This window comes from Kogia breviceps, chromosome 1, assembly GCF_026419965.1.
Source record: "Kogia breviceps isolate mKogBre1 chromosome 1, mKogBre1 haplotype 1, whole genome shotgun sequence".
In the NCBI taxonomy this organism is placed as follows: domain Eukaryota; kingdom Metazoa; phylum Chordata; class Mammalia; order Artiodactyla; family Physeteridae; genus Kogia; species Kogia breviceps.
In genome coordinates, this window is record NC_081310.1 from 185,063,741 (window position 1) to 185,085,667 (window position 21,927).

The 21,927-nt window shown below is 57.1% G+C and overlaps 1 protein-coding gene across 3 annotated transcripts in view; it reads right to left on the reverse strand.

Moving 5' to 3' along the window:
• The window catches only part of EPHA8 (EPH receptor A8), a 35,131-nt gene extending 13,744 nt beyond the window's left edge, over positions 1–21,387 (reverse strand). For 2 of the 3 annotated variants that reach the window (XR_010836941.1, XM_067015340.1), the window contains exons 1-3: positions 15,902–15,945; positions 9,411–10,074; positions 1,772–1,927 (exon numbers count right to left, since the gene is read on the reverse strand). Coding sequence is in view for 2 of the 3 variants with exons in the window: in XM_067015340.1 (XP_066871441.1) it covers positions 1,772–1,927; positions 9,411–10,008 (754 nt within the window). In the remaining variant the exon portion in view is untranslated. Of the gene's footprint in view, positions 1–1,771; positions 1,928–9,410; positions 10,075–15,901; positions 15,967–21,293 lie in introns of those variants that run through there. The other variant, XM_059062028.2, reaches the window with a different exon arrangement.
• Between the last annotated feature and the right edge of the window lie 540 nt (positions 21,388–21,927).

A 21,927-nucleotide genomic window follows, 5' to 3' on the forward strand; every position in this document is an offset into this window, starting at 1 on the left:
TGTGGTGGAGAAAAGCAGAGCCCCGTGTGCCAGGTGACCCCTCCCCTCTGCCCAGGATGGGAGCCCCAGTCTGGACAGCACAAGGACACTGGAGAGAGGGGTGGGGCTGGGGGCTGGGAGTTGGGGTAGGATCCTGGGGGTGGGGACTTGAACCAGGAGGGCCTGAGGGGTGATGGAATTCCAACTCTCAGAATCTCAAGCTGGGACTCGTAGATCTTAAGAAAATAGAATTGTAGAATCTCAGAATCATAAAGAACCTTCGAATCTGCAGGGTATGGAATACTAAAAGCCTAGTCTTTTACAATCTTAAGATTCCTAGAACTGGAGGGCACTGGATTGTGGATTTGGAGAGAAACTGGAGTCCAGCCAGCTGAGTGCAAATGTTCGTGACCTAGAGCTGGGCTCCCCCCGCCTGAGGAGTCCAGGGCGGTCACCATGGCCCTCAGCAATCCTTTCTGCCCCAGCGGGTCCCACGTGGGGCAAAGGCACAGGTCTGGGCAGAACAGGGGAGGGAGGGAGGGAGGGAGGGAGGAAGGGTTTACTCGTATGTGCGCGTGTGTGTGGTGTGGTGTGTGTGTGTGTAGCAATGTGAATACACCTGGGCCCTTACCTGCCCCGTGCAGGGGGTCTGGGGCTGGGTGGTGACGGAAGCTGGGGGAGAGGGAGATGGAGATCAGGTTGGGGTAAATTCTGGGGCAAAACCCATCAGCACCGAGTAAAGTACCCCTCACCCCGTCACAAGAGCCCAAGGCTGGTGAACAGGGTGGGCTGAACTGGCTGCAGCTCCTCCCCAGCGGGGGTGGGAGTGAGAGGCCCCTTTGGGCCAGGGGAGGGGAGGCCATGGAGGAGCTGCATCAGCAGAAATGCCAAGACAGTCATGCAGCCCTGCAGGCACGGCGCCGGAGAGCCTCAGAGTCCCCTCAGGTACGGGGCACGTGCGCTGCTGCCTCACCCTCTCCAGGCGCACACCTCCCTTGCAGGGCCAGGTGTGCTCATGCTGAGCTCACAAAGCAGGCTCGTTCAAGCTCCACGGGGACTCATGAGTCCGTTCCAGGTACCCAGATGCACACACACGTGTGCACACACCCCTCTAAGAACACTTCACACGCGTGGGCACAAGCACTTGAATGCTCACACTCCGTGCAGGCGTCTTCTGCATGAACTGCTACCGACAAGGACACACACAGTCACAATCGCTGTGGGCCTCCCAAGGCACACACAGAATCCGACACACAGCAGCCACACCCACTCCATATACACAATCAGGCAACCCCCCCCCACTAAAGCAGCCCCCCGAATTCAGCAGCTCCCACCAGTCTCTCAAGGATGGCAGTGATGCGGGGCAGGGGTCGGGGCGGCTCCTCTGATGCCCGCCTTGCCTCACAGGCAGTCCCCCAGCTTGCCCACCCCAGCCCCCAGGACACTGGCATGACCCTTGGGTCAGAAGATGACCAAAGCCACCTGGTGCTGGGAAGGGCATGAGTCCAGTTCTGTCCTGCCATTTGGAGCCGAGAGGAGGGACTGAGGGAGGTATGGAAAGATTTCCCTGGAGAGATGGCAGGTGACCTATGACAAGAAGCTGGGAGCCCAGAGAGGTCAAGGCCATTCTGAGGGGTCAGAATCACTCCCCGTCCCCAGACTGGCCCCTGGCCCATGAGAGCCACCTGTCCCTGCCTCACCTGCTGATACCTGGCTCCCTGGGAGCTGGAGGGGCCGAGCATGGGGTCCTAGCCTAGTCTCGAGGGTTCTGGGGCCACGCGGTGGTACTCACGGGTGCAGGCTGCAGACGGTGGGTCCAGGGCTGCACGGAAGTAGCTGAGGTCACAGCGGCAGGCCTGGGCGGCAGGGGCTGCAGAGTGGCTGTGGGAAGGGCAGCGGGCGCAGAGCTGGTCCCCGGGCGCCGACTTGTAGAAGCCCAGCTCACAGGCTGTGGAAGAGAAGGAGGCTTCAGGTGAGCTGGCCGGGTCACCCTGACGGGCCTCAGGGGCAGCTCCCTGGCCCCGGAGTTCCTGGGGGATCCCCTGGGGGACAGAGGCGCAGAGCTTCAGCATCACCCGTTGCTACTCTCATCATCTGCAGATGGAGGGACTGAAGCTCAGAGAGGGCCTCTGACTTACACAGGGTTGCACAGCAAGTCGGAGGCAGAGCTGAGGCTGAGACCCTGACACCTGAGTCCCAGCCCCATAGTCAGCACAGGGAGGAGCCTCTCTGAATCCCCCTTGCCGGGCCTCCAACGGCCCCTCCCAGCCAGGCTCTGTCCTTCACAGGGCACTTGTCCTTGAGCGAGACCCCAGCCTCAGGGGCAGGGGTCAAGGCTAAGAATCGAGGGGGGCCAAAACCCCAGGGATGTGACCTGAAAGCCAGAGAGGGAATGGGGGTGGGGGAGGAACGTGACTGGAAGAGACGTGTGTGATGAGACCAGAGGTTCCCAAACATGGACAGGCATGGAACCATCCCTATAAAAACACAGACCCCGGCCCCATCACAGCCACTGAGTTAGAAGAGCCAGGGGTGGGGCCTGGGAATCTGTGTTTTACAAGCGCCCCGAACAATGCTGATGGTCCAGGAATTGCAGGATCCTGACCCTCCCAGTCTCACCGTGGCTGACCTGATATGTTTCTCGTATCTGACCTTCTCTCCGGCCTCTGACACACACAGCTTGCCCCTGATGACCACAGCAGCCTCCAAACCTGGCCCCCAGCCCCACCTCCCCAACCCCACTGCCCGCGAGATGACTATTCCTTTAGGCAGTATCTGTGAGCACCTATTCTGTGCCAGAGACACAGCCAAGAACAAGGTTCACATGGTGTCTGCCCTCAAGAAGCTGGCATTTTTCAAGGCGGCAGGGGGAGACACAGTAAATGAGGCTGTGATCATTTCCAGAAGGAAATAAAGCAGAGGATGTGGCAAAGGGTAAACGGTGGGAGGAGCGACCTTCCCTGAGAAGGTCTTTGAGTTGTGGCCTAGAGGCTGAGAACGAGTCAGCCGTGCAGGGAGTGCAGATGTTGTGGGTTGAGGGACTCTGTAAAATGACCCTGCTGCTGGGTCAAACCCCCACAGGCTCCCCATGGCCTAAACAATAAAGCCTGTGTTCAAAGCCTCCCTGCAGCCTCCTTCAGTGCCACTTCCTCTCCCTCAGGCCGAACTACAGGACTGGCCATTCCCCATACTCAGGAGTTATTCTCTGTCTCAGGGCCTTTGCACATGCTGTGCCTTTTCTCTTTTTGTCACCCTGTCGAATTCTTTCAAGATCCATTGTAACTGTGCCTTTGATGAAGCCTTTCTGGACCGCTCCACATCTCTGCATGTACACACACACACACATACATACACGCGCGCACACACACACACACACACACACACACACACACACACACAGAAGCAACCACTCCCTTCCCCATCTTTGCATCCCTGTTCGGTCTCACCACCTGCAACACTATGGCTGTACTTTTTCATCTGTGTGTCTGACTCTCTCTCCTGTGGGTAGATCCTTGTGAATAGGGCAGGGCCGCCTTACTCATCTCAAAGTTCCTAGGGTCTGGCTCAGGGTAGAAGTTGTCAACACTGGTGGGAGTTTTCAAAGTGAGCTAATCCGGCCATTATCTGCTCTGGGCAGAAAGACAACCCAGGGGTTCAGGAGGACCAAATGCTGCCCAGCCAGGCAGCTCCCAGCTCCATCTGTGGAACTGAACTCCTCTGCAATGGGGACCACCAGGAAACTCACTGGGATCTCTCTGCGCTAAGTCCCGTTCTAAAAAACTCAGTGCTTGGGCTTCCCTGGTGGCGCAGTGGTTGGGGGTCCGCCTGCCGATGCAGGGGACACGGGTTCGTGCCCAGGTCCGGGAGGATCCCACGTGCCGCGGAGCGGCTGGGCCCGTGAGCCATGGCCGCTGAGCCTGCGCATCCGGAGCCTGTGCTCCGCAACGGGAGAGGCCACGACAGTGAGAGGCCCGCGTACCGCAAAAAAAAAAAAATCAAAAAAAAAAACCCCTCAGTGCTTGAGAGAAGCTTCATTTGCAAAGCTATGTCACTTATTTGATTGTACCTCTTTATCATAATAGCTAAAATCAGGTTAATTTGTGAAATTCTACAAACTTGAGAGAAAACCTGAAATCAGGAGAAATGATAATGCCCTTGTGTTGCTTCCCAGACTCAGAGGCCGTGGAGCCAGAAAGGGCTTATAGGTTGGGAAGTCAGCGAGAATGTGCCTCAGTTTTGAGACCTCTTTCCTGCCCCCCGGGGAGACCCCAAGAGGGCTCAGGCCTGACTGGGGGCTGGGGGCTTGGAGTTGTGGGGAGGGTCCTAGTTGACACCCTGTGATCTCCCCTCCTCTTCCCAGAAGCCCGGGCGCAGCCTAAGAGCTTCCTTCTGAGCCCAGGAAGCAGGCAGAGGAGACGGGCTTTGCACTTCACCAGCAAACATTTATTGAACCTGCGGCTGAACTGAACTCTTCCTCACTGTACTGATCGGGTCCACCTTGATCAACATCTCGGGAACCGTTTGCTTATGCTGTCCCTTATTTATTCCTTCACCCAAGTGTACCGAGCCACGGACCGCACGTAAATAAGAGCTAGTGCTGCTTCCGAGGAGCTGTCAGAGCAGTGAGAGGCAGATCAGGACACATGCGGTGACATCTTGGTGTGATGCATGACACCACATGACAGCCTTTGTTTTTTGAGTCCCTGATCATTCAGAATTCTGCTGGGCCTCAGGTGTTAAAGAGCAGAAAGTCGGGAGCAGGCTGCCTGGCTTCCGTTTCTTTTCCGGCCCCTTCCCCTAGGCTAAGTGACATCAGGCAAGTTGCTGGGCCTCAGTGTCTTCATCTGGAAAATGGGGACAATAATAGTTCCCACCTCCGAGGGCTGCTGAGGATGACCAGAGTGAATAGACGTGAATTCCCACGAGCACAGCGCCTGGCACGCGTTATTACCACTGTACGCAGTCGGCATGAACACATCTGTTTGGCAGAGAGGAAACAGAGGCTGGGGAGCTTGAGTGCCTCGCCCCAGGGTCCCCGCTGAGCCAGGATGCAAACCCCAGCCCTTCCCCCACCAGCCTCTGCTTAGAGACGGCCCGGCCATCCTGCCACTTCACCGGTGGGCGGTTCTCACGCGCTCGGCTAATACCCATATGGCTATAAAGTGTCAGGGCTGGAGTAATCCGCTCAATGAAAATAAAATAATCTTGAATAAGAATACTAATCACCAGGCCTCGGGGAGCCCGGAGACCTGGAGGCAGAGCCGGGAATTAATGGCCGAGACAGATGGAGCGGCTCTGGGCTGGGGCCCGGCCCTGCCCGTAGACCCAGGGCGCTTCCGGAGTCAACGGTGCCTGGTGTCGGCCGTGCGCCAGGAGGGGCCCCCGCCCCTGCCGAGGGCACCTTGCCCAGGCCGCCTGTCAGGCCGGCAAAGCTGACGGAGACCCCGGCCACCTCTCTCCTCTCCCCCACGAAGAGCTTGAGATTTGACAAATAAGGTGTCTGCCGGTGGCCGACCAAAGGAAATTAATTCTAAATCCGATTTTGAACACAGTCAGGAAGGCAGAAGAGCTCGTTGTTCATGCTGCCCCTCCGAAATGAGATGCTCTGATATTTATAGAAAGATGATTAGGGCCGAAGAGGGTGGTTTATATTCTGTGTCCAGGTGACAGAAAAGACGGCAGCCAGGGGACTCTGGGGGCTGCTCTGTTGGGTGATGTTCTGAGAGGTCCTTCCTCTCTCTGGAGGGGGTGGGGGGGATGCAGCCACGTGTCGGGGGAGGGCACTGGGTCAGGAACTGGGTAGTGTGGGCAGCTTTCTGGTCAGGGGGTTGGGAGATTTGGGATTCAATCAACCACTCCTAGCTGTGTGCCCGTGGGTCAGTCACTTCGCCTCTCTGGTCCTCCAATTCCCCGCTGGTAAACTGGACTGGCTCCGCGTGGCTCTGACGTTCTTCCGTGGGTCCCTGAGGCCCGAGTGCAGTCTCCATCAGAATGTTAAAAAGCCATGTGATTGGGCTGGTCCCCTCTCCTGGGCTTTATTGTCTTCTCCGTCAAAGCAACTGCTGCCCAGCCGCTTCCGAGGGGAGCCCTGAGGGTGAGACTAGCGAGATGGGAACCTGGCAGCTGGGAGGGTGGCTCTCGCCATGGGCCTGGCCGCTGCTGCAGCCCTCAGGCTCTGGGTCCCTTCTCCTATCCCCAGAAGGAAGGTGGGGGGGGCACTCGGGTGGGGGAAGCCGGGACCCCCTCTCCCAGCCCTGTTTGCTCGGACAGAACTGCCCGATGGAGAAGGCCAGGGCCCCTCGGCTCTTGGGAGGCCCCGCTCAGGCCGGGCAGGGGGCTCCAGCTTTGAGAGGCCATCTCAAGTAGCCCAGCAAAGGCACCCCCAGTCTGTGTCTGGCTCCTGCTTGTGCCCCATCCTCTCCCACTCTCGGGCTACCCACTAGGGAGGGGTGGGGATGGGCGACACTGCAGGGCTCCTGGCCCAGACCTCCCGTTCGGGGAGGGGCCTCAGTTTTGCACCTGTGCTGTTTCTTTGAAGGAGGTTAACAGACAATCACAGAAGCCCACCGCCAGGGTTCAGAAAGGTCTCTCCTCGTGAGATTTAAAACCGGCATTCCGCCCCCAAGCGTCACTGCCTGCGGTGCACTATGCATTAATATTTTTTATAAAGCCTGTAATTATCTTGCAACTGGCATAATTACACTGCATTGCGATTTAAATGTAAAATTCAAAATATGCTGCAATTCCCTAACCCTGCTTTGGCATTTCTTCATTATTTTTTATTAACGTGCCAGCAGCATCAGGAAGTGGGAGTGGCCTTAGCTTCTCCCAGCTCTGAGGAGGTCCCCCTGCTCAGGCCGTGGGGTTTCCACCAAGAGTCCTGCCCTTGACATGCTGTGGGTCCTTGGGCAAGACGCATTCCCTCTTTGGGCTCCACTCTCCGTCTCTATCAAAAAAGGAGGCTGGAGCAGTACCTCTGAGTGAGGCCCCAACCCCGAAGTCAAGAGGACCAGTCTCCCTCCTAAGGGCAAGGATGCACACGCTGTACAAACAAGTGGCCTGCTGTGCTCACTGGCTCGATCCAGGGTTGGGGGCAGCTGACCTTGAGCAGGTATCTACTGGCTAGCCCGCCCGACTGTTACAGCTTGTACTGTCCTGGTTCCTAACCATTTTAACGTTACCCCAGGGGGCTTCGCAGAGAGCTTTGTGGGCAGAGGAAGCAGTTCAGGGCTCTGGAGTGAGACAACATCAGAGGATCAGATCCCTACTCTGCCACTTAAGTTGAGGGGACTCAGTTTTTCATATCCGTAAGATGGGGATGCAATACCTAGCTTAGAGGACTATTGTTAAGGATGAGAAACTGTGAACTCCCCGAAGGCAGGGATGCCCTGTGTCTCTATCCCTGGTGCCTGGGACACAGTAGATGCTCAAGAGAATGCGTAACTGACATAATGTGTACTAAGTGCTCATTCAAGTGCCTGGCACGCGGCGAACACTCAAGAACTTGTCACGAAGGGACTTTATATCCCCATCCGAATAAGGGGATGTCGGGAGCTGGCTCTCGCGGGGAATGCACTCAGGATAGGCCAGGGACAGGTGAAAAGCCTACACACGTGGCTCAGAGTAAGACAGACCTGACTCAGAGCCCAGCTCCACCTCTCACCAGCTCTGAACCTAAGCAGGACACTACCTCTTGAGCCTCAGTTTCCCCATCTGTAAAATGGAATTGTAATACCTGCCTTGCTACAACGAGCCAATGAGTGGATGTGCTAGGAATCCCGTTGCAAGCTGTATAGGCAACAGGGATGTTTGTTGTTATTGTTACTACCCAGAGGGAAGTTGAGAAGTACAGGGATGTCTGTGAAGGAACCAGGAGAGCCTGGAGGCCTGGAGGGCCTGGAAAACTAGGCCACAGAGGGTAGAACAAATCCAGAGGCAGGCAAATGTCACAGAAAGTGCTTTCAGGGTTTAGGGTCCAGGACAGTGAAGACTCGTGGCAGTTGGCAGGAAGGAAATCAGAGAGCCCCAGAGAGGGGCCAGAAAGGGCCTGGTGGCTGGACAGAAGAATCTAGTCCTGGAGATCTCGGGCCAAGATAACTCCTAAGCTGGACCAGGCTGGACTCTGAAGCTACTTTGCACATCACCTAAAACTGTCAGCCTGTGTCCTGCTCAGTCCTGCGAGCATCAAGCGGCCTTCCTGCCGGCTAGGGCATAGGGATATGGTGCTGAGAGGCCTGAAGGTCCCTCTCACTGTGGTCTCAGGGCCTGTGTAGTACCAGCAAAGGGCTCAGAGGACATTTCTAGTGTCTTTCAGGGCCCCGTCCCAGTTTTCACTGCGGCTGTCTGGGGACAGGCCCTAGTCTCTCCGATCCCTGCCCAGGAACATCTCCTCCCTCAGGAGAACCAATTGTCCCAGAAGCAGGCTTCACTGAGCTCTGAGTGGCTGAGCTGCCATGTGTCTAGTCCCTGGGGAGATCAAGGAAAGGCAACCAGGTGGAGACCACTAACAGCTGGGGTACCAGCTGTCTGTGCACACCAGCCCTCCCCGTGTTCCTGGGCTGTCAGGATGCCTGGCTGCACTGCCCCCACATAGGGGTTTGCTGACCACACACACGTGGACACAGCCTGGGCTCTGGGTCCGGCTCCTGGTCTGTGACATGGGAACCCCAGCAGTACACCGTGGGAACAGGTGCTATTTCATGACCCAAGTGCTCCTGGCCGTCCCTTCCCCCACATCCCTAGATAAGTTCCCCCTGAACACAGGCAGGCTGTGACATAGCCACCCCAGACAGTCCTCCCGGGGTGCCCCTGCCCGCATAACCTCACAATGGCCCTGCACGCCATACATTCGCCCTGAGCCCTGATTCCAATCCACACCTCCTCCCGCCCAACAGGTTAGAAGTTTAGTGGTTCTGAGCCCAGAGTCTGGAGCCAGACTTCTGGGTTCAAATCATAGCTCTGCCACTTCCTAGCTGTGTCACCTTGGGCAAGTTGCTTTGCCTCTCTGTGTTCCAGTGCCCTCATGTTTAAAGCCAGGATAACAGCAGTTCCTGTTTCGCTGGATGGTTGTGGGGATTAAATGAGTTAATAGACGTGAAAAGTGCTTAGCATAATGCTGGACGTGTCAGGTCACATCACTGTTCCCTAGCACAGGTAGGTACCCAGTAGCATTCCCAATCACACTGGGGCCCAGTCACAATGCCCACGGAGGGTCCACCTGGTTGTGGTGTGTCTCCCCCCCCCACAACACACACACAACACACACGTGAGTGGCCTGGTGACACAGGAACACTGGAGGTTCACGCATCTTCCCAGGTGCTGTGTGCACCACCCAGGAGCTTGCTGACTGTGCCAAGCCTGCTCCCCGGCCCCCAGCGTCCCTGCCCAGACCGAGCCCAGCGGCCGGCCCACCCGCACAGAGGCGCGCTCACCCACACAGGCGTCCCGCCGCTCCTCGTAGCCCGCGCTGCACACGCACTTGCCAATGGGCACCAGCCACTCGCCCTCGGCGCTGCAGTACATTTTGGGTGTGTCCCGCTCCTCGGAGTGCCGCACGCACTGGCCCCGCACCTCCACCAGCGAGGATGAGTCGGCCCCCGTCACCGCCTCCGAGAAGGCGGCCAGGTTGCGCACCATGGTGGGGCACTTCTTGTAGTAGATGCGGAGAGACAGGATGGCAAGGCAGGCACCGATGTCCTGGAAGGCCAGGTAGAAGCCGCGCTTGCTGAGGGGGCCCACACCTCGCACCTCCGTGTTGAGCTTGAGGCGCCGCACACCCAGGTCGTCCCCGGTGAAGCTCTCGTCGGCCGCGATGGTGTCGATTTTGAGGAACTGGCTCTCCTGCGTGCTGGCGCCCAGGTCACGGTCTGACTCCAGGTAGTAGAGGTTGAAGGTCTCCTTGCAGGTACCCAGCACGCCGGGCATGCTGTTGCAGTCCCGCAGGGTGAACTTGATCTCGGCGTAGACGCGCCGGGCACCGTCGCGGGGCACCCAGCTGGTGCGCAGCCAGTTGTTCTGGTTGGGGCTCATGACGTTGCACACCTGGTATGTGTGGATGGGCTGGAAGGACTCGTCCACCTCGTTGATGGAGTCCCACTGCGGGCAGAGAGAGCACAGCCCGCTGAAACGAGAGGCGGCACCTGGCCCCCTCTCACCGCAAGCCACATGCACTGTGCTGGTGGCTTCCTGGGGAAGAAGATGGAATGTTCTGCAGCCTCGAGGAGCTGACCTTCCAGTGGACTGTCAACCGGATGCCATGCACCCTACAGAGGTGATCTCGCAGAGTGTCACATCCTTCTGGGGAAGTGTTATTTGCTGCCTTTGCACAGATGAGGAACAGAGGGGCTCAGACATAGAGCCATGCGTCTGGGGTCACATAGCTAGTGAGTGATGGAGCTGGGACCGGAACTGATGCCAAAGCTACAAAGCTCTGACCCCATTTCTACATGGCTACTCCGTCACTCCCAGAGTGGGGTGGCTTGCTTGGGGAAATCGGTGAGCCCACTGGTCCAGTTTCCATATCAGCTGCCAGAAGGACCTTTCCAATGCATGAACCTGATTGTGTTGCACCCCCCGCCCCACATCCTTCTGATGCAACCCCTGCCCTGGTGCTTGTCGAGTGACTGTCTGATGGATGGAATCTCTCTGCCTTTTGCTGTGTGTGATGTTTCCTCTGCTCCCACCCCAAGGCTGGGGGCTCACGGGCTGGCCTGGATCCCACGCAAGGCGGTACCAGGATGTGGGAAAGTTGAGTATGATTGCTCCTGGGCCAGGTGCTGGCCAGGAATCACTGATTCAGAAATAAACCAGTGACCATCACTGACACTATCAACAGAGTGAAAAAGCAACCCACAGGATGGAAGAAAATACCTGCAAATCACATATCTTACATGGGATTGATATCCAGAATATTTAAGGCACTCTTCCAATTGCACAACAAAGAACCAGACAGACCTGTTAAAAAATGGGCAAAGGACTTGAATAGACATTTATCAGCAGAAGATACACAGATGGCTGAACAGCACATGGAAAGATGCTTGACATCACTAAGCGTTAGGGAAATTCAAATCAAAACCACGATGAGATACCAATTCACACCCATTAGCTATCATCAAAACAACAGAAAATAACAAGTGTTGGCGAGGAACCCTGTGCATTGCTGGTGGGAATGTAAACGGGTGCAGTCATTGTGGAAAACACTATGGCAGTTCCTCAAAAAATTAAACATAGAATTACCATAAATTCCTCTTCTGGGTGTACACCCAAAAGAAACAAAAGCAGGGGGGACTTCCTTGGTGGTCCAGTGGTAAAAGAATCTGCCTTCCAATGCAGTGGACGTGGGTTCGATCCCTGGTCAGGGAACTAAGATCCCACGTGCCGCGGGGCAACTAAGCCCGTGGGCCACAACTACTGAGCTTGCGCGCCTCAACGACGGCCTGCGCACTGCAACTACAGAGCCCACGCACTCTGGAACCCATGCGCCACAACTAGAGAGAGAAAACCTGCATGCCACAACTAGAGAGAAGCCTGCCAGCTGCAACGAAGAGCCCTCGTGCCGCAACTAAGACCAAAAACATAAATAAATAAAAATGAAAAAATAAATATTTATTTATAGGGACACAGAGATTTGCACACCCACGTTCATAGCAGCCCGAAGGTGGGAACACGAATGTCCATCAGTGGATGAACTGATAAACAAAATGTGTTTGTCCATACAACGGGATATTATTCAGTCTTAAAAATGAATGAAATTCTGACACTTGCCAACGATCGACCGACATGGAGGAATGCTGAGGACATTATGCAAAGTGAAATAAACTAGACACAAAAGGACAAATCCAGTATGCTTCCACTTCTTTGAGGTACTTAAGTCAGATTCCTAGAGACAGAAGGTAGAGTGGTACTTGCCAGGGGCCAGGGGAAGGTGGGGGCATGGGAGTTACAGTTTAATGGATACAGAGCTTCGGTCTGGGAAGATGAAAGAGTTCTAGGGATGGATGGTGGTGATGGTCATATTACAACGTGAATGTACTTAATGCCACTGCACTGTAGGCTTAAAAGTGGTTAAGATGGTAAATTTTATGTTAAGTGTATTTTATCACAATTTTTTTTAAAAAAAGGAAAGAAACACTCCCTGCCCCCAAGCACCTCACATCCTCACAGAAAAGGCGTGGAGGGTGACACACCAAAGGGAGTGGGCATGTAGGGTATGGCGAAACTTCCTGTAGGCTGCAGCAGGACCCTCTTTCAGGGATGGGAGGGACGAGCCCCAGCAGAAGCTGGGAAGTATAAGCAATGTTCAGCAAGCCCAGTTTGGACCCAGAAGAGTCATACTGAAGACACAGTGTTGTGAAATGATCCGAAAGTCGAGAGGCCTGGGTTCTGGGCCTGGGTCAGTCTCTAAATGGCTGTGTGACCTTGGGCAAATTGCTGCTCCTCTCTGGGCCCCAGCTTCCTCAGCTGCAGAATGCTGATCAGCCAGGAGCAGTCACTGTTGGGCTGAGTTCAGTGGACTCCGGAGGGTTCTGAGGAGGGGCTGGTGGCCAAGGGCTGAGGGAGGGGCCAGGCTCTGGGTCCCTGTCCTGGCTCCACCGGAGGTGTCGTGCCTTGATCTTCTCTCTTGGGCCTCTATGTGTATCGTCCTTAAACTAGAGATCCTACTGCTTAAGCAGGGGGGTGCGGGAGGGGAGGAAGGAGGTAAAGACCACGCCTCACGGGGCTCTGAGAATCTGCGGGGTCCTGAGCTGTCCCACAGGCTCTAGAGTGGGGACTGTGGGCATCTCAAGTCTTTCCTGCCTGTCGAAAGCCCCTCGGTCTGACTTCGTCTTGGCCAGTTATGTGTGCCAGTCCTCAGTGCCCTTGTCTGTAAGAGGGGCTCAGAAAGGCCCCACTTCAGTGAGGCTTGAGAGGATGAAAGGAGATGCCTACAAAGTGCTTAGCTTGGGCCTGGCACAGAAGGCACCCGAGGAACAGGACTGGTATGACGCTGAACTGGCAGCCTTTTCCCAGCCCACCCGTGCCTGCCTCTAGGGACCACTGGGCAAACAGTCCAGGGCGTGCCAGCCTCACCTGAAAGGCTGCGTGCCTCCCGCACCCCCCACCCCAGGAAGGAACCCCACGTTGCACCCTGCTCTGCAGCTGGGGCTCTGGGCAGCACTGAGTCACATCTGGGGTTAAAGTCATTGTCACAATTAATGGGGCACCAAAGAGCCAGCCAGCTGCTCGCTGTCTGTTTCCTGCCAGGGACCTGGATAAATTAATCAGCTCAGTCTGAGTCTGCTCCAGTCGCTCCACCAGTGCCAATGGCCTGGCTTAGCCCAGGGGCTGCTGCAGACACCCAGAGGGGCATAAATTCCTGGAGGGTGGGAAAGGGCAGAATCAGCCCTGTTCTCCACCTGGGGCACTCCCACCCCAGCCACCTCTCTACCCCCCTGGCACACTCCTCCTCCAACCGCCACCACCGCTCTGGAACTCTGTCCCCTTCCCGGAACAGAATGCAGCAAACCAGCTGTGCCTCCCTGGGTATATCACATTCCCTCTCTGAGCTTTGGGCTTCTCATGGGTCAAAGGGGGTAGCTAATGCCTGCCCCTCTCATCTACTTCATCAAGTGAGACAATAAAAAGGAAAGTCCACGAATGGCTGTTAATTCACCAGGTAAGGTGGAGCACCACCCAGTATGTGGAAGGAGGGTTCCAAAGAGAGGGGCACAGCCTGGTTAAAAGCATGAGTTCTGGGGCCAGACTCTCCCGACCTTAGCAGAGACGCTTAACCTCTCAGAGCGTCTGGTTTCTTGCCAGTTCGACTGTCCTTTGCCTGCATCATCTCACGGATGAAAACTGCGTGGAGCAGGTTCTGTGATCATCCCTGTGTTATAAACGAGGAGGTGGAGGCGAGGTAAAGCGACTGGCCTGAGTCACACTGATTAGAGGTGGCAGAGCACCTGCTCGTTCAGACCCAGCACCGCTGGTTTCAGGCCGTGTGGCATGGCGGACTATCTGATAACTTTGTGATGCTGGAGACAGCCCTGGATGACCCTGGTACCCAGGGTGCTTAGCAGACTCCAGAATCAGAAGGGTGGATGGAACCTCAAGGACCATCACTCTCCACCCAGCTGACACTTATTAAACAAAGGATTCCCAGGCCCCTCCCCAGACCCACTGGATGTGGGCATCTGTGTGTTTCACCTGCCAGCCTGGCACAGGTTCAAGATCTAGAGTTTGGAAACCTTCTTTCCTCTCTGGGCAAGCCCAATCTCCAGGCCCCATAATGATGGGAGGTGGTCCCTGGCTCAGTAGAAAATGCAGCATTGGTTCCCACCCCTTCACAAGGTGGCACAAGGGACTCAACACGGACTCCAGGCCCAGAGAGATCTGAGTTTGCATCCATCACTTGGAACCTGTCTGACAGTGGCAAGTTTTTTCTCATTGCTCTGAGCCTCAGCTTCCTCATCTGTGAAATGGGGTGGCTGCACCCACTTGCAGGATTGGTAGTAGGCAATGAAATGAGATAATGTCCATGAATTGTTAAGGGCTATGTGAATATAAGTTATTTGTTCTAACTCCTAAACGAAATGAGGTAACTCTGAGCCACTCTTTTTTTGGCTGTGCCACACAGCTTGCGGGATCTTAGTTCCCCGACCAGGTACTGAACTTGTGCCTTCAGCGGTGAAAGTGCGGAGTCCTAACCACTGGACCGCCAGGGAATTCCCTGAGCCACTCTTTACAGCACCCAGTAAACAAAAGAACCTTAGATCACCAACGTGATCGACCAAAACCCAAGTCTGGCCACATTCCTCAGCCCCTGCTTAAAACCCTTCTGACTTCTTGCTACCCTAAAAACCAAGTCCTAGGCTCTGAGTGGGACAGAGGGACAGAGACACCCAGAGCCAACCCGGGGAGCCAGGCCCCTTCCTTCCTAGCTGCTGGGTCTCAGGGGAGATGCTGAGCCAGCCAACAGCCAGGCAGCCACCTGCTCACGGGTCAGCCCCTGCCACTTGCAGAGCCGGTTCCCGGTGCCAAAGCCCTTTCACACCCACGGTCACCCCAGGAGACAGCCACGTGGGACACACAAAAGAGTGCTTCACAGGGAGAGACTGAGGCCCTGGGGGGTAAAGGGACATCCCAGGACCCAGCCTTTGTCCTCAGGCAGAGAAGGGGGTCCTCCGGGCTCTCGGGGCCCCTGGACTGCCCCTCCAGCTCCCTGAAGCCTGGTGCACCGGGGCTGATGACAGCAGACTCAGCTTACTGATACCTGGGGACGAGACCCCCGGAGAGAGAGGAGTTGGGCTCGTCCAACTCGTCCAACCCCAGTCACAGACCACAGAGAGCCCAGATGACAATCTTACCCCAAAGTAAAGAAATATTCAAATACCAGCTCAGTATCATCGTCATCATCATCCATATATTATTATCCCTGTGCCTCCAGAGGCATGGGGGCTGCCAAAGTGTTCATGAAAGAAATCTTGGGTGTGTGATGCGTTTGTGTCTATGGTGGGGATGTGCGCGCTTATGTGTGTGCGTTTCTGAGCACGTTTGCAGGAGGAAATTTACTGAGACGTAACCATACTACACACTAATAACAATGTTAACGATAATACATTTAACGAGGGCGCACCGCGTGCCCGGAACAGTGCCAAGACCACGGAGGCCAGATGGGCCTGGGACACAGACGTAAGCATCCCACGTCCAAGCCTCAGACTTGGAGAATCGGGAGGCGGCACTAGGGTTGGTTCTGGAATCCCAAAGGTCTGCATGCACTAAATTTAAGAAATCAGCAGCTCTGTCTCTGACTGCTGTGTGTCCTTGGGTAAGTCCCTTCACCTCTCTGGGCCTCTGCTTCCTTTTGATCTGTCTGATGATAAGACTGTGAGTCACAGCCTCTCACTGCTCACAGAGGGTAGTGGCCCCACTACCCACCACTTACCCCGTGAGCGGGATACGTGAGCCAGCCCCAGTCCCCATGGATGGTCGACGTGTCCAGCAAATTCACTGCAGAACAGGAAACAAGAGCACATCAGACCCCTGGGCCCCCCTTCCCCAGTCCCATAGGACCAGCCCAGCCTGGCCACACTGGTATGCTCTCAGCCCAAACATGCCAGCTCCAGTCTCTCGGTCCTTTCTCACTTCCCCATCCTTCAAGGCTCAGTTCAAGTTCTTTCTCTTCCTTGAAGCCTTCTTCCACCATCACAGCCAAAACATAATCTTCTCACCTCCCAGAATACAAGCTGCCCCGAGTGCCAGGCTATCCTGGTTGGTGGTGCAGTGGGGTGGCTAGGAGCTGGGCTCAGCAGTCCAGGGGTCCTGGGTCAGAATCCCAGCTCTGTCAGTTAGAAGCTGTGTGTCGCTGAGCAAGTTTCCTCCCTTCCCCGAGCCCCCATTTCCTCCCCTGAAGTGGGGTGACAGTGATGCCTGCCTTACAGGGGCTTGTGAAGATGACCTGACCCTGGGCCAGTCATGGGACATGATGGCGTTCAAAAGCACCCACCGACGTTCACGCTGTTAGGTCAAACCTCCCCCCAGAGGACTGGCCCCAGCTTTCCCATCACCAGTGTCCCCCAGTGGGTGCCTCGCACCAACAGGTCCTCTGTGCACATGGGACGTGGAGGGTTTTGGAGGAGGAAGAGCTGCCCCATAGGCAGCACCTGCTATGTGCTGGGCTCTGCTAGGGGAGCTTGAGACGCCTCATCTGCGGCCCGCACAACAAGGCTGAAAGGTGTTCATTCTTATCTCCATTTTCCAGATGAAAACACAGCCTCAGTGAAGATCAGGAACGTGCCTGGAGCCCCACAGGTGTAGCTGCAGGGCTGGCATCCAGAGCACCACAGACAAGGCCACCAGCCCTGGTAGCTTGTGCCCAAGGAGCAGAACCTCTGGGCTGTCACTGTGGTGGGAAGGGGCGCTGGCCTGAAAGGCAAGTTTACTCTGCGCCAGACCCTCAAAGGGGACCCTGCAAAGTACCAACAACAGGGTGGAGAAAAGAGCCTGCCTTCGGAATCAGACATCACTGGGCTCATATCTCAATACAGCTACTTGGTAGCAGGTGACCTGCACTTCACCCAACCTCAATTTCCTCATCTGTAAAATGGGGATAATAATACGTAAGGGTGGGCGAGGGTAAACTGTAAAGCCTGGAGTCAATGCCTTACCAAAGCTGGTTCCTATTCCTTAAGTCCTGGCCCTCCTGCCTCTCTCTTGGGACCTAGGAGCCACCCGCTCAATTTAAGGTGATAAAGATGCACTAAACTGTGAAGAGCAGGGCTTGAATCTCAGCACTGTCTCTAACTGCTGTGTGTCCTTGGGTAAGTCCCTTCACCTCTCTGGGCCCCTGCTTCCTTTGATCTAGCCGATGAAAGGGCTTTGGGCTCCACGGCCCACAGCTTTCATTTCACTTTCTCTTCTATGTACCCCCTCTCCCAGCCAGCAACCGGGGGCTTCCAAACAACCCAATCTGCGGACTCCGGCAGGTCACAGAGGGTTCAAACGGGGCCTTCCTGGAACTTTCCCGAAGAGAGGCTGGGTGTCCTTCTGCCTGAGATTTGCATAGCTCTGTGCCTGCCCCTCAAAGATAGAGACAAGTGTCCTCAGGAAATGTTGGAGTGAGGATGCTCTTATTCGCTGATTTTCTTCCTCTTCCTCCTCTCACCCTCCCCACCCATTCTCAGGGGCCCCAGAGGCTGGCTGGAGAGAGGACCTGCCGAACCAGGAAGGGGCCTCTGAGGGCCTCCCCGGGGTCCCCAGGGACCAGGTGGGATCAGGGGATGGAGCCAATGTCCGCAGAGGGACCTCCCCTCTCCGAGCCCAGCCGGCCCCATGCCAGGGGCACAGGCAGAGAAGCCTTCCCTCCCTCCCTCCCTCCCTCTCAGGCAATGTAGAGAAAACTGGGTCAGGCGAGCTCTCTCCTCCTGCTGGCTGGGGGGAGGGGGAGGGGGGCCGCACTGCAGTTTCCCCCAGACCAGCAGGGCCCAGTTTGGGGAGAGGGTGGGGAAAGGGGACGTGTGGGCTCCCCCGCCCCAACCCACATCCCAGATGGGGTCTCAGCCCTTCGCCAGAATCACCCGGCTACAGCTCAGACCTGCCCCTACCCAGGGGCAATGCATGTCCCCCGCTGGGACTTCTCCCCATGAATACCCTGACTCTAGAGGCAACTGCCTGCAGACCCCACTTTCTAGAGCCTTCCCTCCCCTCTGGAAATCCCCAACCACACCTGCAGCTGCTTCTTGATCAGTCAGCCAGGGGGCTCAGATAATCCAAAAATAAGTCAAAAGTCGATTCTAGTAGATTCAGGAAGAGTTATAGGATTCCAGGGCTGCTTGCTCCAATTCCCTCCAGACCCTTCTCTGTCCATCCCCTCCCCTCCTCCCCCTCTGCCCCTTTCTTCCCTACCTCATGTCCCCTTCTGTGGGGGGAACACAGAGTGTCTCTCATGGGAAGCTCCAGGCCCACAGGAGGGCTCATCAGGGCTGGAGAGAATTCCAGCGTTAAGCCCCTCCAGCTTGGGCCCGAATCCCCTTGGAGATTCCAACCCTTCTGCTCACCTGGGCTGGGCTCTCTCCTGCCTCTTGCACTGCCGGACTGCAGGTCTGTGTGACATCTGTGAAGTCAATGACCCTCTCTGGGCCTGTCTCCCCACTTGTAAGTGGGAGGATTGGACGCAGGGTCTCTTAGGGCCTTCAGTGAAGCAACCACTTAACCCCTCTGGGCCTTGGTTTCCCCATCAGCAGGATGTCTGTAGGCATCCTTCCTGGGCCTACTTGCCAGGAGGTTCTGGGGGATCAAACGGGTCCCTCTCCTGCTTTGAGAAGCACAGATAATTCCTAAGCCTCTCCTGTTCGACTGTGGAAGGCATTATGCGATTTCTTTTTTTCTCCAGCACTGTCACCTTCCCCCATTCCATTTCGCTGAGACTAATACCTAAATTGATTTACATTCCCTGAGGACGCAGCGCATGATGGTGAGGCTGGAGAGTTCGGGGTGGCCAGGGGATGTCAGCCAAGATGTGAGTGCCTCGGAGATCACCTCAAAGTGGTGGATAATCCACACCACAGAGTGATAAGGCTTCGAGGCTGGTGGGGCTCAGTGGCATCTCTGCAGGTGTAGGACTGTCCCCAGCACTGTGAGGGACCTGGCATGGGGCACTTGGGCAGCCTGGAGCACTGTCACCTTTGCAGGACCCCAGCTGGGAAAACAGCCCCCTCCCTGAGTTCCAACAGTCTCCCTGGCCGATCCTGGCTCTGCACCAGCCCAGGGACTCCTGGCTGTTCTACATGGAGCCCATGCCCCAGGTCTCCACCCAGGACTGTCAGACCTGCGTGGGTAACCCATGTCCAGCCATGGGTACCCTGCTGTGTTGATCATATAGGTATGGCCTGGCCCTTGGATAACGTCTCCCTCCTTCTCACCCTGGACAGACGTCCCCCCTTCCTCTCTTTGAGACCATGCCTCTTCCCCAACTGTGTGTCCCCTCCCTGGACACATCCTCTCTCCCAGGCTAATGGTCCGTCCTCTGCTCGGGAGCCTGGTCAAAGTCCCCTCCCCAGGGGCTCTGCGGTTTGCCAGCCTGGGATTCTGGAGGGGGCTGGCTCCTCGCCGGAGAAGAGAGTTGAAGCAAGGAGCTGGGGATGTACCACCCAATGCCCAGAGCCTTGATGTGGGCCCTTCAGAATCCTGCTGGGTGAAGAAACTGTCCCCTTCTCCCCACCCAACCCTGGGAAAACCGTGTCCTCAGGCCACAGCTCCAAGAGCTCCCAGGCCCCTTGTGCACTCTTCCCCTCAGCTCCTTTGCTGTGGTCCCTGCTCCCTGCGTGGCCCCTGTTTCATTGGAGATTATGAGTTTATCTATGTCTCTGTGTGTTTATTCTGTGCACATGCATTTCTGTGGACATGAATGCAAGTTTGAGGGTCTTTTTATATGTGTGGTGTCTGCCCATGGATGTGCATATTTTCATATGCATGAATGTTTACAGGTATATGTGTGCACGTGTGTACTGGCCGCACTTCCGTGCATCTGACTATGGCATGGGGAGGGGGCTGTCCAGGCACATGAGTCTCTACAGGCCTGGGTCTATGTGTGTGAATCCTAACATGTGTTTGTTTGTGCATGTTTGGTTGTGGGTACGACTGCATCTCTGTGAGCCGTTCGTGTGTGAGGGGGTGGATCTGTGGTATATCTGAGCATGGATGAGGAACACTGGCTCTGGAGCTTCCTGGAATCTGGAAGTTCATCCTGCCTGGGTGAGAACACAGCTCTGGACCCAGGATGTCAGTCCTAGGATCCTGCACAGAGCACCAGGTCTAGCCTGCCCCTGGCAGAGCTGCAAAAGCAGAGGAGGTCCAGGGCAGGGGCTGGGGTGAGGAGCAGAGCCGAGGGTGGCATCCTGAGCTGGACCTGGAGTGGCCAGTGGGGCTAAGGTGTATGTGTGTGTGCGCACGTGTGCACGCTTGCACGTAGGTGTGTGGAGACCCAGACTATTTTGGTTCCGACTGCTCAGCCCTCACGCCCATCCTGCATCCCCTGAGTGACCGGACTGCCCCAGCCTTGACTCCGGACAAGACCCAGCTCTCCAGGGCCTTTCCTCCCTCAGTCCGTCTGCAGCCCCTTCAGCCCCCTCCTCACTGGCTCCTTCTCCCCAGTGCCCACCAAAGCTGCCTCCCCTCCGGCTGTCACTCCCTGGCTGCTGTCCCTCCTTCTCCCCCAGTCCTCCAACCCTCCAGCCTGGCCCACTTCCAAGACCCTCATTCGCTGTCCCTCATTCCCATCTTCCCCCAAACCCAGTCCTGTTCTCTTGTCCTCGTTTCTCAGTTCCTGGTCCCCATCTCTCAACACCATCCCCAGCCCCTTTTCCGTCAGCTCTCTGAACCTCATCCTGCGTCCTTGTGTCCCTCTGTCGCTCTGCTCTCTGTCCTCTGTCCCCACCCCTGTCCCCTGCCCTGTCTCCTCTCTGCCCTATACCACTTCTTCTGTCTTCAGTCCCCGCGTCCTGCCTCCTCATCCCCAGTGTCTGAGCCTCAGTTCCCTGTCCCCGGCTCCGAATCCCTTAGTCCTTGTCCTCCTGTCCCTGCCCCCGTGTCTCTGTCCCTCCTCCTCAAGCCCTCCGGTCCCTCTCCCTCAATCCTGTCCCCATCGCCATCGCTCTATCCCCTGACCCCAGGTCTCTCCCGCGGTGCCACGCCTGCCCTCCCAGACCCAGAGATCCCAGCTCCTTTGGCATTCGGGGTCGAGGGAAAGGAAGTTGAGCCTCGCTCTGGCTGCGCGCGCCGCGCCCCCAGGCCTCTCGCGCCACCCCCACCCCGCCCCGCCCCGCCCCGCCGCTGCTCACCTTCCCCGCGCGCCGCGGACACGCAGGTGGCAGCCGCCGCCGCGGCCGTGACGACCCAGAGCGCCGCGGACAGGCGGCCCCGAGCGGGGGCCATGGCCGGGCCGGGCCGGGCTGGCGGGGACGCCGCGCACCCTGGGCTCGGCCGCGGCGGCCCGCGCGTCGGCGCGCTCCCTGCTCACCCGCACACCCGACTGCCAGGCGCACACACCGGCGCACAAGCCGACTCGCAGCGCACACGCGGGCACACGCGCCCGCCGTCGCCGCCGCCGCCCCGGGCGGGGGCCGGCCCGTCACGGCGCCGAGCCAATCAGCACCAAGGCGGGTGGGGGGGGGGACACGGAGGCCGCACCGCGGACACCGACCGGCGGACACTGACCCGCGGACACCGCCGCCCGTGCGCACGCTCGCCCTCGCCCGCCCGCACCTTCGGGGTCGGCGCGCGCCCCACGTCTGCACGTGGATTCAGCCGCCGCGCACCCAGCCACGGTTCGGACGCCACGCGACACCGGGACCCACGGACCCACCCGGGGAAGCCCCGCGTGGACACACGCGGACACACTGTCTCTTACACATGTGACCCTCAGGCACACGCGCCCCCACAAAGTGCCTCGTGGGGTGATGCATACACACTAGT